The sequence below is a fragment of the Pseudophryne corroboree genome, chromosome 6 (assembly GCF_028390025.1).
Source record: "Pseudophryne corroboree isolate aPseCor3 chromosome 6, aPseCor3.hap2, whole genome shotgun sequence".
NCBI classification, from domain to species: Eukaryota; Metazoa; Chordata; class Amphibia; order Anura; family Myobatrachidae; genus Pseudophryne; species Pseudophryne corroboree.
This window is the reverse complement of record NC_086449.1, coordinates 334,417,942-334,431,451: the sequence shown is the minus strand read 5'-3', so window position 1 is coordinate 334,431,451 and position 13,510 is coordinate 334,417,942. Positions and strand designations below refer to the sequence as shown.

General features: G+C 45.0%; 1 protein-coding gene across 1 annotated transcript in view; it reads left to right on the top strand.

Moving 5' to 3' along the window:
• The window catches only part of SNUPN (snurportin 1), a 55,120-nt gene that overhangs the window by 18,404 nt on the left and 23,206 nt on the right, over positions 1 to 13,510 (top strand). Inside the window, exons 3-6 of the mRNA XM_063926407.1 lie at positions 5,616 to 5,787; positions 5,891 to 5,995; positions 6,377 to 6,473; positions 6,937 to 7,034. Coding sequence (XP_063782477.1) covers positions 5,616 to 5,787; positions 5,891 to 5,995; positions 6,377 to 6,473; positions 6,937 to 7,034 — 472 coding nt within the window. The remainder of the gene's footprint in view (positions 1 to 5,615; positions 5,788 to 5,890; positions 5,996 to 6,376; positions 6,474 to 6,936; positions 7,035 to 13,510) is intronic.

Genomic DNA, 13,510 nt, shown 5'->3' with positions numbered 1-13,510 from the left:
CATCTCTTGAAGTTCCGGGTACCAAGTCCTTCTTGGCCAATCCGGAGCCATGAGTATAGTTCTTACTCCTCTACGTCTTATAATTCTCAGCACCTTAGGTATGAGAAGCAGAGGAGGGAACACATACACCGACTGGTACACCCACGGTGTTACCAGAACGTCCACAGCTATTGCCTGAGGGTCTCTTGACCTGGCGCAATACCTGTCCCGTTTTTTGTTCAGACGGGACGCCATCATGTCCACCTTTGGTATTTCCCAACGGTTTACAATCATGTGGAAAAAACTTCCCGATGAAGTTTCCACTCTCCCGGGTGGAGGTCGTGCCTGCTGAGGAAGTCTGCTTCCCAGTTTCCATTCCCGGGATGAAACACTGCTGACAGTGCTATCACATGATTTTCCGCCCAGCGAAAAGTCCTTGCAGTTTTTGCCATTGCCCTCCTGCTTCTTGTGTCGCCCTGTCTGTTTACGTGGGCGACTGCCGTGATGTTTTTCCCACTGGATAAATACCGGCTGACCCTGAAGCAGAGGTCTTGCTAAGCTTAGAGCATTATAAATTTACCCTTAGCTCCAGTATATTTATGTGGAGAAAAGTCTCCAGACTTGATCACACTCCCTGGAAATTTTTTCCCTGTGTGACTGCTCCCCAGCCTCTCGGGCTGGGCTCCGTGGTCACCAGCATCCAATCCTGAATGCCGAATCTGCGGCCCTCTAGAAGATGAGCACTCTATAACCACCACAGGAGAGACACCCTTGTCCTTGGATATAGGGTTATCCGCTGATGCATCTGAAGATGCGATCCGGGCCATTTGTCCAGCAGATCCCACTGAAAAGTTCTTGCGTGAAATCTGCCGAATGGAATTGCTTCGTAGGAAGCCACCATTTTTACCGGGACCCTTGTGCAATGATGCACTGTTTTTAGGAGGTTCCTGACTAACTCGGATAACTCCCTGGCTTTCTCTTCCGGGAGAAACACCTTTTTCTGGACTGTGTCCAGAATCATCCCTAGGCACAGCAGACGTGTCGTCGGATCAGCTGCGATTTTGGAATATTTAGAATCCACCCGTGCTGTTGTAGCAGTATCCGAGATAGTGCTACTCCGACCTCCAACTGTTCCCTGGACTATGCCCTTATCAGGAAATCGTCCAAGTAAGGGATACTTAAGACGCCTTTTCTTCGAAGAAGAATCATCATTTCGGCCATTACCTTGGTAAAGACCCGGGGTGCCGTGGACAATCCAAACGGCAGCGTCTGAAACTGATAGTGACAGTTCTGCACCACGAACCTGAGGTACCCTTAGTGAGAAGGGCAAATTTGGGACATAGAGGTAAGCATCCCTGATGTCCCGGGACACTATATAGTCCTCTTCTTCCTGGTTCGTTATCACTGCTCTGAGTGACTCCATCTTGATTTGAACCTTTGTAAGTGTTCAAAAAATTTTTTAGAATAAGTCTCACCTAGCCTTCTGGCTTCAGTACCACAATATAGTGTGGAATAATACCCCTTTTCTTGTAGTAGGAGGGGTAATTTAGTTATCACCTGCTGGGAATACAGCTTGTGAATTTTTTTCCATACTGCCTCCTTGTCGGAGGGAGACCTTGGTAAAGCAGACTTCAGGAGCCTGCGAAGGGGAAACGTCTCGACCTTCCAATCTGTACCCCTGGGATACTACTTGTAGGATCCAGGGGTCCTGTACGGTCTCAGCGCCATGCTGAGAACTTGTCAGAAGCGGTGGAACGCTTCTGTTCCTGGGAATGGGCTGCCTGCTGCAGTCTTCTTCCCTTTCCTCTATCCCTGGGCAGATATGATCTTATAGGGACGAGAGGACTGAGGCTGAAAAGACGGTGTCTTTTTCTGCAGAGATGTGACTTGGGGTAAAAAACGGTGGATTTTCCAGCAGTTGCCGTGGCCACCAGGTCCGATGGACCGACCCCAAATAACTCCTCTTCCTTTATACGGCAATACACCTTTGTGCCGTTTGGAATCTGCATCACCTGACCACTGTCGTGTCCATAACATCTTTTGGCAGTTATGGACATCGCATTTACTCATGATGCCAGAGTGCAAATATCCCTCTGTGCATCTCGCATATATAGAAATGCATCCTTTAAATGCTCTATAGTCAATAAAATACTGTCCCTGTCAAGGGTATCAATATTTTTAGTCAGGGAATCCGACCAAGCCACCCCAGCTCTGCACATCCAGGCTGAGGCGATCGCTGGTCGCAGTATAACACCAGTATGTGTGTATATACTTTTTATGATATTTTTCCAGCCTCCTGTCAGCTGGTCCTTGAGGACGGCCCTATCTATAGACGGTACCGCCACTTGTTTTGATAAGCGTGTGAGCGCCTTATCCACCTTAAGGGGTGTTTCCCAACGCGCCCTAACTTCTGGCGGGAAAGGGTATACCGCCCATAATTTTCTATCGGGGGGAACCCACGCATCATCACACACTTTATTTAATTTATCTGATTCAGGAAAAACTATGGTAGTTTTTTCACATCCCACATAATACCCTCTTTTGTGGTACTTGTAGTATCAGAAATATGTAACACCTCCTTCATTGCCTTTAACGTGTGGCCCTAATAAGGAATACGTTTGTTTATTCACCGTCGACACTGGATTCAGTGTCCCTGTCTGTGTCTGTGTCGACCGACTAAAGTAAACGGGCGTTTTAAAACCCCTGACGGTGTTTTTGAGACGTCTGGACCGGTACTAATTGTTTGTCGGCCGTCTCATGTCGTCAACCGACCTTGCAGCGTGTTGGCATTATCACGTAATTTCCTAAATAAGCCATCCATTCCGGTGTCGACTCCCTAGAGAGTGACATCACCATTACAGGCAATTGCTCCGCCTCCTCACCAACATCGTCCTCCTACATGTCGACACACACGTACCGACACACAGCACACACACAGGGAATGCTCTGATAGAGGACAGGACCCACTAGCCCTTTGGAGAGACAGAGGGAGAGTTTGCCAGCACACACCAAAAACGCTATAATTATATAGGGACAACCTTATATAAGTGTTTTCCCTTATAGCATCTTAATATATAAGCATATCGCCAAATTAGTGCCCCCCCTCTCTGTTTTAACCCTGTTTCTGTAGTGCAGTGCAGGGGAGAGCCTGGGAGCCTTCCCTCCAGCCTTTCTGTGAGGGAAAATGGCGCTGTGTGCTGAGGAGATAGGCCCCGCCCCTTTTTCGGCGGCCTCGTCTCCCGCTCTTAACGGATTCTGGCAGGGGTTAAATATCTCCATATAGCCTCCGGAGGCTATATGTGAGGTATTTTTAGCCAAAATAGGTATTCATTTGCCTCCCAGGGCGCCCCCCTCCCAGCGCCCTGCACCCTCAGTGACTGCCGTGTGAAGTGTGCTGAGAGGAAAATGGCGCACAGCTGCAGTGCTGTGCGCTACCTTTAGAAGACTGAGGAGTCTTCTGCCGCCGATTCTGGACCTCTTCTTACTTCAGCATCTGCAAGGGGGCCGGCGGCAAGGCTCCGGTGACCATCCAGGCTGTACCTGTGATCGTCCCTCTGGAGCTGATGTCCAGTAGCCAAGAAGCCAATCCATCCTGCACGCAGGTGAGTTCACTTCTTCTCCCCTCTGTCCCTCGTTGCAGTGATCCTGTTGCCAGCAGGACTCACTGTAAAGTAAAAAACCTAAGCTAAACTTTCTCTAAGCAGCTCTTTAGGAGAGCCACCTAGAATTGCACCCTTCTCGGCCGGGCACAAAAATCTAACTGGCTTGGAGGAGGGTCATAGGGGGAGGAGCCAGTGCACACCACCTGATCGGAAAGCTTTACTTTTGTGCCCTGTCTCCTGCGGAGCCGCTATTCCCCATGGTCCTTTCAGGAACCCCAGCATCCACTAGGACGATAGAGAAATCACTTTTATGCAATAAAAACAAGGCAACATGAGAAATCCGTGTTGCACTCTTCCGTATGTATTAGCTTGGAGAACCACCTTTTAGCAGTATGAGTTTGTACGTCTTTGGCTAATATTTTTTAGTTGTTACTGCTTTTATCCTCTGGCTAAAGTGGATTGCAACCAGGTTGAGCTGCCTTCAGTCAAATTCATATATCTATACTTGTATTATAGTAGTTTATTTATGGCAAATCTCTGTATTACTGTATTGGTGCCTTAAAATAAAAAAAGACACAAACTGGCGACCAGAGTATGTCTCCTTTTCTGCCCTAAGCCCTTGAAATCTGTCTTTGGTGCATCTGCCAGGAGTCAGTAGAACTAGTTTTCAGTGATGAAGGCTGTTATGCAGAGCATTATTAAACAGCTATGTTCCTAAAACAATCAGAGCTGCGCTGCCATGCCGTGTGACGTCAGAAGTGTTTCACTGTAGGAGTGAGTTCAGCTGTGAGGGCACTAAAACAGTGTGGGCAACCTGGAGAGGGGTAGGCGGGCATTACATGTAACCTGCTACAGACTGTGTACAGCTTTAAATGAGTAGTTACAAAAGTACAAAACCACCCCAGATCCACTGGAGCAAAATTGAAATCATTTGTGGTGCACATGGAGTATGCTTTATTAATGGCCGCCTAGGTTTGCGGAGATCTAATAGTTGAGTTTTTTGTGTGAACTTGCACTTCCCTGCTGGAAACAGGATTCTGTAGACCATGAGCAACCAACTTTCTTATCTGAAGTGCCCTGCCTCCTGAGGACAGGAATTAACCCTGTTAGTGTTCTGGTTCCCCCATTTCTTCTGGAGGAGAGAATTTGAGAAAGTAAAAATCCATTCTCTTACACACCTTACTTTGTTTCCCTTAGTGTGATTCTTATTACACAATAGACTGTAAAGGTAGGGAATATAGGTGGTGAAACTTCAACTGTAAACCATGTACAGTATGGACACACAAGGTAGAAGCTGTAAGAAGCAACCTGCATGGAATTGCTACTTGCAGATGTAAAACATTAGCTGTCCAACCCAAATTGGACTGACTGATATATATTAAGCATGTGGGGAACTTAAATCGGGTATGGGTCGTTGGGCCGACCCAACTTGGGTCGACAGTCATTAGGTCGACCACAATAGGTTGACATGCATTAGGTCAACAGGGACATTAGGTCGACATGCGCTAGGTCGATAGGTCAAAAGGTCGACATGAGTTTTTGGACTGTTTTTTGGTGCAGTTTTCTTCGTAAAACTGACAGGGAACCCCAATTAGTGCACCGTGTCCCCTCGCATGGCTCGCCATGCTTCGGGCAAGGTGCCTCGCTCTACTGCGCTTGGCATAGGTTACCGTTCCCAATTGTAGTCCACGTGGATCGTAAAGTATGAAAAAGCCCAAAAATTGAAGAAGAAAAAAAGTGAAAACTTGTGTCAGCCTAGTACATGTCGACCTAATGACCATGTCGGCCTAGTGTCCCTGTCGACCTAATGACTGTTGACCTAACAACCGTATCCCCTTAAATCATGTAGATCTATAGTTGGGTTTCATTACGCGGATAAGTATAGCCAATGAAGAAAAGATTCTTTTTTGTTTTCTTTAATGTCTGTTTTAATAAACCTTTTTGTCAGTTTGTTTCTATACATGTTGTCTCAATCATTTCTCTACTAAGGAGTAAACATTTAAGTAAAAGCATCCATCATCTTGACATATGCAGGAAACGTTTGGACTACGTGAACCATGCCCGTCGTCTGGCAGATGGGGACTGGACAGACCAAGATGAGGAGAAGGTAGATGAAGACAACCAACTAGAAGATGCAGCGGGCGAGGCAGAGGAGGAAATGGATGTGGATCCTGGGAAGAAGCTGCCCAGACATTACGCTAACCAGGTGATTTTTATTTAGAGCATGATGTTAATGTTACCTCTTGCTATCACTCTTTTGCAGTATGTTGTCATATGTATGTATGTTTGTTCCTCCTGTTCTCCTCCAGCTCATGCTCTCTGAGTGGTTGATAGAAATCCCCCCAGACCTGGCTGATCTCTGGCTCCTTGTTGTTTGTCCCACTGGAAAGCGTTCCCTGATTGTTGCATCTCGGGTGAGTGCCCTAGAGCAGAAATTAATTAAAATAATTTTACTGATGTTAAATTGGCAGAGTGTAGACGTTCTCATATAGATGTAAACAACCTGCATATTCTGCATGTGAGGCGCATGTGTGCGTCATTCTGGGAAAGTATGTCCTATTTCAATGTATATGTTGAGAGAAGTTGTACCATAAGGTCATTACTGTAATTATGCGTCATGACATTGCGAGCCACTATTTTTCTCCAACTCATTTACTAGACACTTGTGTACTACAGCAGAGTTGGCCATTGCACAAGTTTTTGCTAAGTACAGTTGTCGATGAGATTACATGCAGGGTATTAACACATTTTTGTTAATATGGTTTCCCGTTAATCAGTCTCTTAACCTACTATAGGGTTCCACCACAGCTTACACTAAAAGCGGATATTGTGTGAACAGATTTCCATCACTGCTACCAGGAGGAAACAGGAACAACAATGCTAGCGGCAAAGGTGAGGGAACTGTAGTGTGTGTCAGTCTGTTAGCGGATGGAGAACGCAGTCAGATTCCTTGAGGATGACTGGCCCTCACAGGGCGTGACACATTAGATTTTGAAATTGGCTACTACACTATTTTCATGGACTTAATTAGTGTGAAAATGACCACAATTAGCCTGTATGTATATTTATATCCCGACCGTTATATTAGGTTCCTGCAGAATCAGCTCGTGGTCAGTATGAGATGTGAGGGAATCCCTTACCGGCCCTAAAGTCTGTGATTGCTTATATTGATTGCTATTATTTTGTGTATATATTGAATTGATGGGCTTTTTTTGCCACAGACAAAAATGATAAATACAGTATATCAAATTTACGGACATATGTTTTACTTGTTTGACCTGGCCTATACTAACATCTCTTTTTGAAAAGTTATGGCAAATGAAGGGATAATTACTCTGTTCTCTATCAACTGCAGATTACACTATTCTGGACTGTATATATAATGAAGAGTCTCGGACATATTATGTGTTAGATGTCATGTGTTGGAGGGGGCACCCAGTGTACGACTGTCAGGTAAGTTATATATTTTAAGGATTTCAAGAATGTGTTGCACTGTTGGTCAGTAAGAAGCCATGTAATATTGATGGTAAACACACAAACTTGGTATCTGCACACTCTTATAGTATTAGAATATCATGGGTATATGTAGTTCATCGACATATACCCACTTGATGGAAACCCCTCTTCCCAATAGTTAATAATATTATTGTGTAAGGGGGTGCTGTCAACTACAGTGTATATGAACAGGAGTTTGAGAGGAAAAACAAGAGGAAATCTGTACTGTTGACGCACTGAACAGATGAATTAATCATAAAATGTAACCTTTATTAAGTATGTATTAAAATTGGATATGTATTAGTGTTATTATCCCAAACTGCAGTGAAACATAAAGGTTAAAATCACAAAACTGACATACATGTGAATAAAGAAAATAAAGAAATGTGAAGAAGAATTTAAAAAGCGTGTCCACATGTAGTTATTTTTGAAGACACAACCCTCACAGGGTTGTTTGTATACATATATATGTTGCTAGTAATCACTTATTAAACAATATTATTAGATAGCTGTTTATGTCTGTATCGTCTGGTACCACTGGGTCTAGTCCTATACACTCCCTTCACTCAATAGGGGTTACCTCCCGGGAAGCCATCCCCATTGGCGAGATTATGGGGGTGAGTAGGTATAACAGATAAACTGACCTCCAATTATGGGATATTTTGGTGATTAGCAATCACTTTTTCTCTATATCTCCTAAGGCCATATTTCTAAATCCAATGCCACTAGAGGATAATTTTCATATATCAGATAAGGAGTCACTTAATGAGTGAATCTCCAGACATCATGGAGAAGTCATATTTATTAATATCCAGGAGGGAAGAATGAATTGTTTTAATTTAGCCGTATAGATATAATTAATTGGCAAGATATACCGATAGGAAGGGTTGCCTTAAGGAATATAGCAATTCCAATGCTCATATAAATAACAACCTTCCTTCATATAAGTAACCAGATCTTATTTAATCTGATCCTGATCTAAGCAATATTGCTTTCCTTAGAGGTATAGCCACCTCAATTCTTACTGGAAAGCAAAGTATCTGTCCTGATAGTTTAGTTATTGCTACTTCATATCCAATTCATCAGAGAAATAGTATATTCCATGTGTCGGAGACTTATTGATCTCTATTTACACTGTTAAAGGACAAATCCTTATTATATTACAGTGTAATTAAATTGTCATATAAGGAGATGTGGCAATCCCATTTACTGCATATATAATAACCCTTAGTGGTCCAGATTCCACAATAAGAAATTTAATTTGTCTTATAGAAATGTATATTATCGTGTTCATATATCTATAGGTGGGTATAGCCAGAGAATTCTGTGTCCAGATACACTACATACATGTCAGATTTAATAAATATGGCTGTCTATAATTAATTCATGCTATAGATTATACCCTTCATGCCATAATTAAATAGTAAGTTTGTCTGAACATAGGACTATAACAATAATATGTTTCTCTCCTCACTGATTCATAGATATTACGGATCTATTTCCTCATTATATTGTGCTGAATAAGCTAATAAGGCATGCTGCTGCTCCTGCATTCATTGAGTGTGACTAGTTAATTGGTTACAGTGTTTAGATTTTTTATATCCTGCTCATCTAACTCCTGAATATATATATCACTTTGTAACAGTCTTATGATAGAGATACTGTTACATACTCAGCCACTTGATTATCTGGAAGTTTACACACTCTGTGTGAGGGAGTATGATATATCCAACACACTGTCAGTGATCGTGGTGACTGGTATTATAATGTGATATACTGAGTATGCTGGTAAAACAAGCAGCTGCTCTCCAGCCCTTAGGTGTTACCAATCAATTTGTTACACTGTAAAGATTTTTGCTAGGACACGCAGCTGCTAGGCTGACTCTAAAAAATGTATCTATTTGTAACAATTATGTAACAGTTATATACGTGTTACTAGTATTACATAGAGATAGTGTAGCATATGCAGCACTGTATTAATATCTATAGCAGCCAGTGTGAAATCTCTGCTCTGTCGTAATTATCTGGTTATTACTAATCTAAACGGCAGGATTCAAATTAGCTCGCTTTAGTTCATTTCACTGGGGAGTAGTGTACATTCATTGGTCCTAATGTCCCATCTCTAGATATACCCACAGTAATGTAGTATACTCTCTTATCAAAGATTATTAGTGGCTATCTGTATGCACTTTAAACATTGTAATTGCTGAGTGACATCTTTTCTGGTATATTCCTTTTCTATGGCTCAGCTTCAATTCCCTATTAGTGGAGACTAACAGCTAACATCACGATCATATACATTTGTTTTATAACATTTCATATAGGTCAAATACACGCGGACACGCCGTGCCCTACACGCGTGTTTCACTGCATCTGTGGCAGCTTCGTCAGGGCACTAGGCATTAACGTTTCCCATTTATTTGTTATGCATCCAAAGACATCCGTTAACCAGTCATTTAAATGCTTTTTCTCTATCATCCATAAGGGATACTGGGAACACTTAATTACGGTGGGGTATAGATGGGGTCCAAAGGAGCCGGTGCACTTTCAATTTCTTCAACAGGGTGTGCTGGCTCTTCCCCTCTATGCCCTCCCTCACAGCTCAGGCTAGAAAAATGTGCCCTCAGGAGAGGATGCACACTCTGGAGCTCCAGAGAGTTTTTCTTCAGTTTAATTTCTGTCTGTTATTTTCAGGTAAGCTTTTGGGCAACAGCTTACCTGTACTGAGGGACATTGGGGAGGGGGGCACCAGCCTCCTGGAGGTGCTGAGTCAGATCCCGCTGACAGGACAACGGTCCTAAGGGTTAGTGTACCACAGGCATTGCGCTCTCGCCCCCAAACCTTCGCAGCACGCCGCACCCCCCCAGTACAGAACCTGATGGTCGCGGCGCGGGCATACGGACTCCCCTTTGGGTGATCTCATAGCCCCCCCGCGCAGACTAGCCAGCGATAGTGGAATGGGGTACATGTACTTGCATTTTTACACTATTTGGGGACTTTGCCAGTATAAATAATAGTTTAGTGCTGGCGCCATGGCAGGGGGCGGAGCTTCATCAGAGCGGGACCAGCGGCCTCCTGGCACCATTTCCTGCACTCACAGCGCTGCTGCAGGACTGCCAGCTCCTCCAAAGGATACTCCACGGCCAGACACTGGTACAGGAGTGTAGTTAAGGGGGAGAGCCAGGTGTGGGACCCCTGTATTAGCTCCTCACGCACTATACACTAAATTGCCTTCTCCTAGCAGTTCAATTGTTAGTATCAGGCTGTGTGCTGGTTCCTCATCTCTGTGTATCTCCACACATACTAGGCTGGGCAGGCCTACTTGTACCTTGTGTCTCTGTGTATGTGTGTGTATGTAATGTCCTCTGTCAGCATGGTGAAAAAAGTTGTGTGTTCTATATGTCACACCAGGTTTTTCCCCTCTCCTGCAGATTACCTCATGTGTGAACAGTGTAGACAGCCCTCACAAACTAGTGGGGCTTCTGGAGGTGAATTGCAAAGGCCTCCTTGGTTCAGTTCAATTAAAACTATGATGGCTGATATGTCTAATGAGTAAACTACTGCAAGACAAGAAAGGCAGCAGTTACAACAGTCTGTGGCTGCTCTGACCTAAGACAGGGCAGAAGGCAGACATGTTTCTCCTCTTTCTCATCCTTTACCCCAAAAAAGGGGGTTACCCGATATCCTCTCGGAATCCGAGGATGAGGTACTGAAGGTTAGATGATTCCTCTGCTGCACAGGGTGTAGACTCCCTTATTATTGCAATAAGAGATGTTTTAAATACTCCTAGTAATTAATCTGAGGTGCAGCAATCCTTTTTTTTCTGCACAGAAAAAGGTACAGGTTACATTTCCTGACTCAAAGGAACTGGATGACCTTTTCAGAGAGCCATGGGCCTCTTCTGATAAAAAATTCCAAGTGTCCAAAAAGTGGTTAGCGACCTTCCCATTTGCCCAGGAAGGTAGTATGGTATGGGAAACTCCCCCGGCGGTGTACGCATCTGTGTCACGCCTGTCAAAAAAGCTAGTTCTGCCGGTTCCAGGTGCTACGGCCTTAAAGGAACCTGTAGATAGAAAAATAGAAGCAACTTTAAAGTCTGTTTATGTTGCATCCCAACGGCCTGTTATTGCAGGATGTTGGGTGACGCACGCCATACACACTTGGGCTGGTAATATTCAGGAGGGCCTAGCAGGGGATAAGTCCCTTTAAATATATAATTTGTACTGCGCTTATTTATGTGTCAGCAGCTTCAATAAACATGTACAATATAATTTTTAAAAAAAGGAAGCGCTTGTCAATTAAAATTGAACACTCATATTTGTAAAGGAAAAGTGATTATAAATAATGTATACAGCTCTTTTGAGAAACAATTGATGATGGAGGTAATTTATATCTGTCTAAATGTGAAGGGTTCCATTTTACGGTTCGGGTTAGATGGTGCTTTGTATAATGCTTTGAGAGCAACCTATCTTTCCCTTCTCACCATACCTTATGTGAGCCGCTAACCGCGGCTCTCCTTTGGTTTTCCGGTCCTGGTTCCCAGCAGTTTTAAGTCGGCCCTAGACTTGTGAGCTTGTGAGCCTGAAACGGGTTTGCGCGAGTACACAGATGGAGGAAGCAGACGCGGAAGTGATGTCATCGCAAAGCGCCACGGACGCCAACAGCCACGAGGAGCGGCTGTTGGCGTTCGTGGCGCTTTGCGATGACGTCACTTCCGCATCTGCTTCCTCCGTCTGTGTACTCGCTCGAACGCGTTTCAGGCTCACAAGCTCACAAGTCTAGGGCCGACTTAAAACTGCTGGTTCAGCATATTCAGGAGTTTGCCCGCTTCCTCTGTGATACCACCAAAAGAATCAGTGTTATTAATGCATGTACCGCTACCATGGCGGTATCTGCACGCAGAGCGTTGTGGTTACACCAGTGAGTAGCGGACCCTGAGTCTAAGAAGAGTGTGGAAGCCATACCCTTCACAGGTGATTGGATACCTGGTTTTCGATGGCGGCTGCTGGAAAGTCCATATTCCTCCCCTATGTTGCTCTGCCACCTAGGCGCTCTTACACTGGACCTTCTCTGCAGTCCTTTCGGACAGCGCGCTTTAAGGGTAAATCCAGAAGTGCCTCAAATGCGGCACGAGGTTCCAGAGGTAAGTCTCGCAAGCCGGCTACCACAGGATCTCAGGACCAGAGTGTCAGCTCTGGCTCCTCAAAACCCTCAGCATGACTGTGTTCCTCTGCTCCATGGGGATCTCAGAGTGGGAGCTCGACTGAGATTTTTCAGCCCCATTTGGAGCAGCTCCTGCCAGGATGCCTGGGTAAAAGACCTGATCTCCCAGGGCTACAAACTGGAGTTGGACAGTCCTCCACCGCAAAAGTTTTTCAAATTGGGTTTACCGGCTTTAGAAACCATGTGCCTCACCCTACCGGAGGCCATTCAAAAGTTTGTCCAGACCAAGGTCATTGTCCTTGTACCATTTCAGCAACAGGACAAAGAATACTATTCCAGCCTTTTTGTGGTGCCAAAGCCAGATGGTTCAGTGAGACCCATTTTGAACCTCAAATCGTTAAACCCATATCTGAGGGTTTTCCGGTTCAAAATAAAGTCTCTGAGAGCTGTGATCTCAGGTCTGGAAGAAGAGGAATTCTTGGTCTCTCTGGACATAAAGGACGTATCCATGTCCCAATATGGCCGCCTCATCAGATGTACCTCAGGTTTGCTCTGATAGAGGAACACTACCAGTTCCAGGCGCTACCCTTCGGCTTACCCACAGCCCCAGTGGTTTTTCACCAAGGTAATGGCAGAGATGATGTTACAACTCAGGATTCAGGGGGTGAACATTGTCCCCTACCTGGACGATCTGCTTATAAAAGCAAGGTCAAAGGAAATCCTGCTGGACAGCATCTGCCGCACGACATCCCTGTTGTCACGCCACGGTTGGATTCTGAACTTCAGAAATCCCACCTATAGTCAACCCAACGCCTCCAGTTCCTTGGAATGATCCTGGACACGGTGGCTCAAAAAGTTTTCCTCCCTGCAGACAAGGCGGAGGCTCTTCAGGAGTTGGTTCGAGCGGTTCTACGGCCACACAAGGTCTCTGTACCCGTCTGCTGGGCAAGATGGTGGCCTCCTTCGAGGCCGTTACGTTTGGCAGGTTTCATGCAAGGACTTTCCAACTGGACCTCCTGAAGAAGTGGTCAGGTTCACATCTGCAAATGCACCAAGTCATTCGTCTGTCCCCACAGGCCAGGATCTCTCTTCTGTGGTGGTTACAGCTCGCCAACCTCTTGGCAGGGAGAAGGTTCGGGATCCAAGATTGGATTCTCGTGACCAAGGACGCCAGCCTTCGGGGCTGGGGCGCTGTTACCCAAGGGGCACAGTTCCAAGGCAGGTGGTCGGACCTCGAGGCCTGCCTTCCGATAAACATATTGGAACTAAGG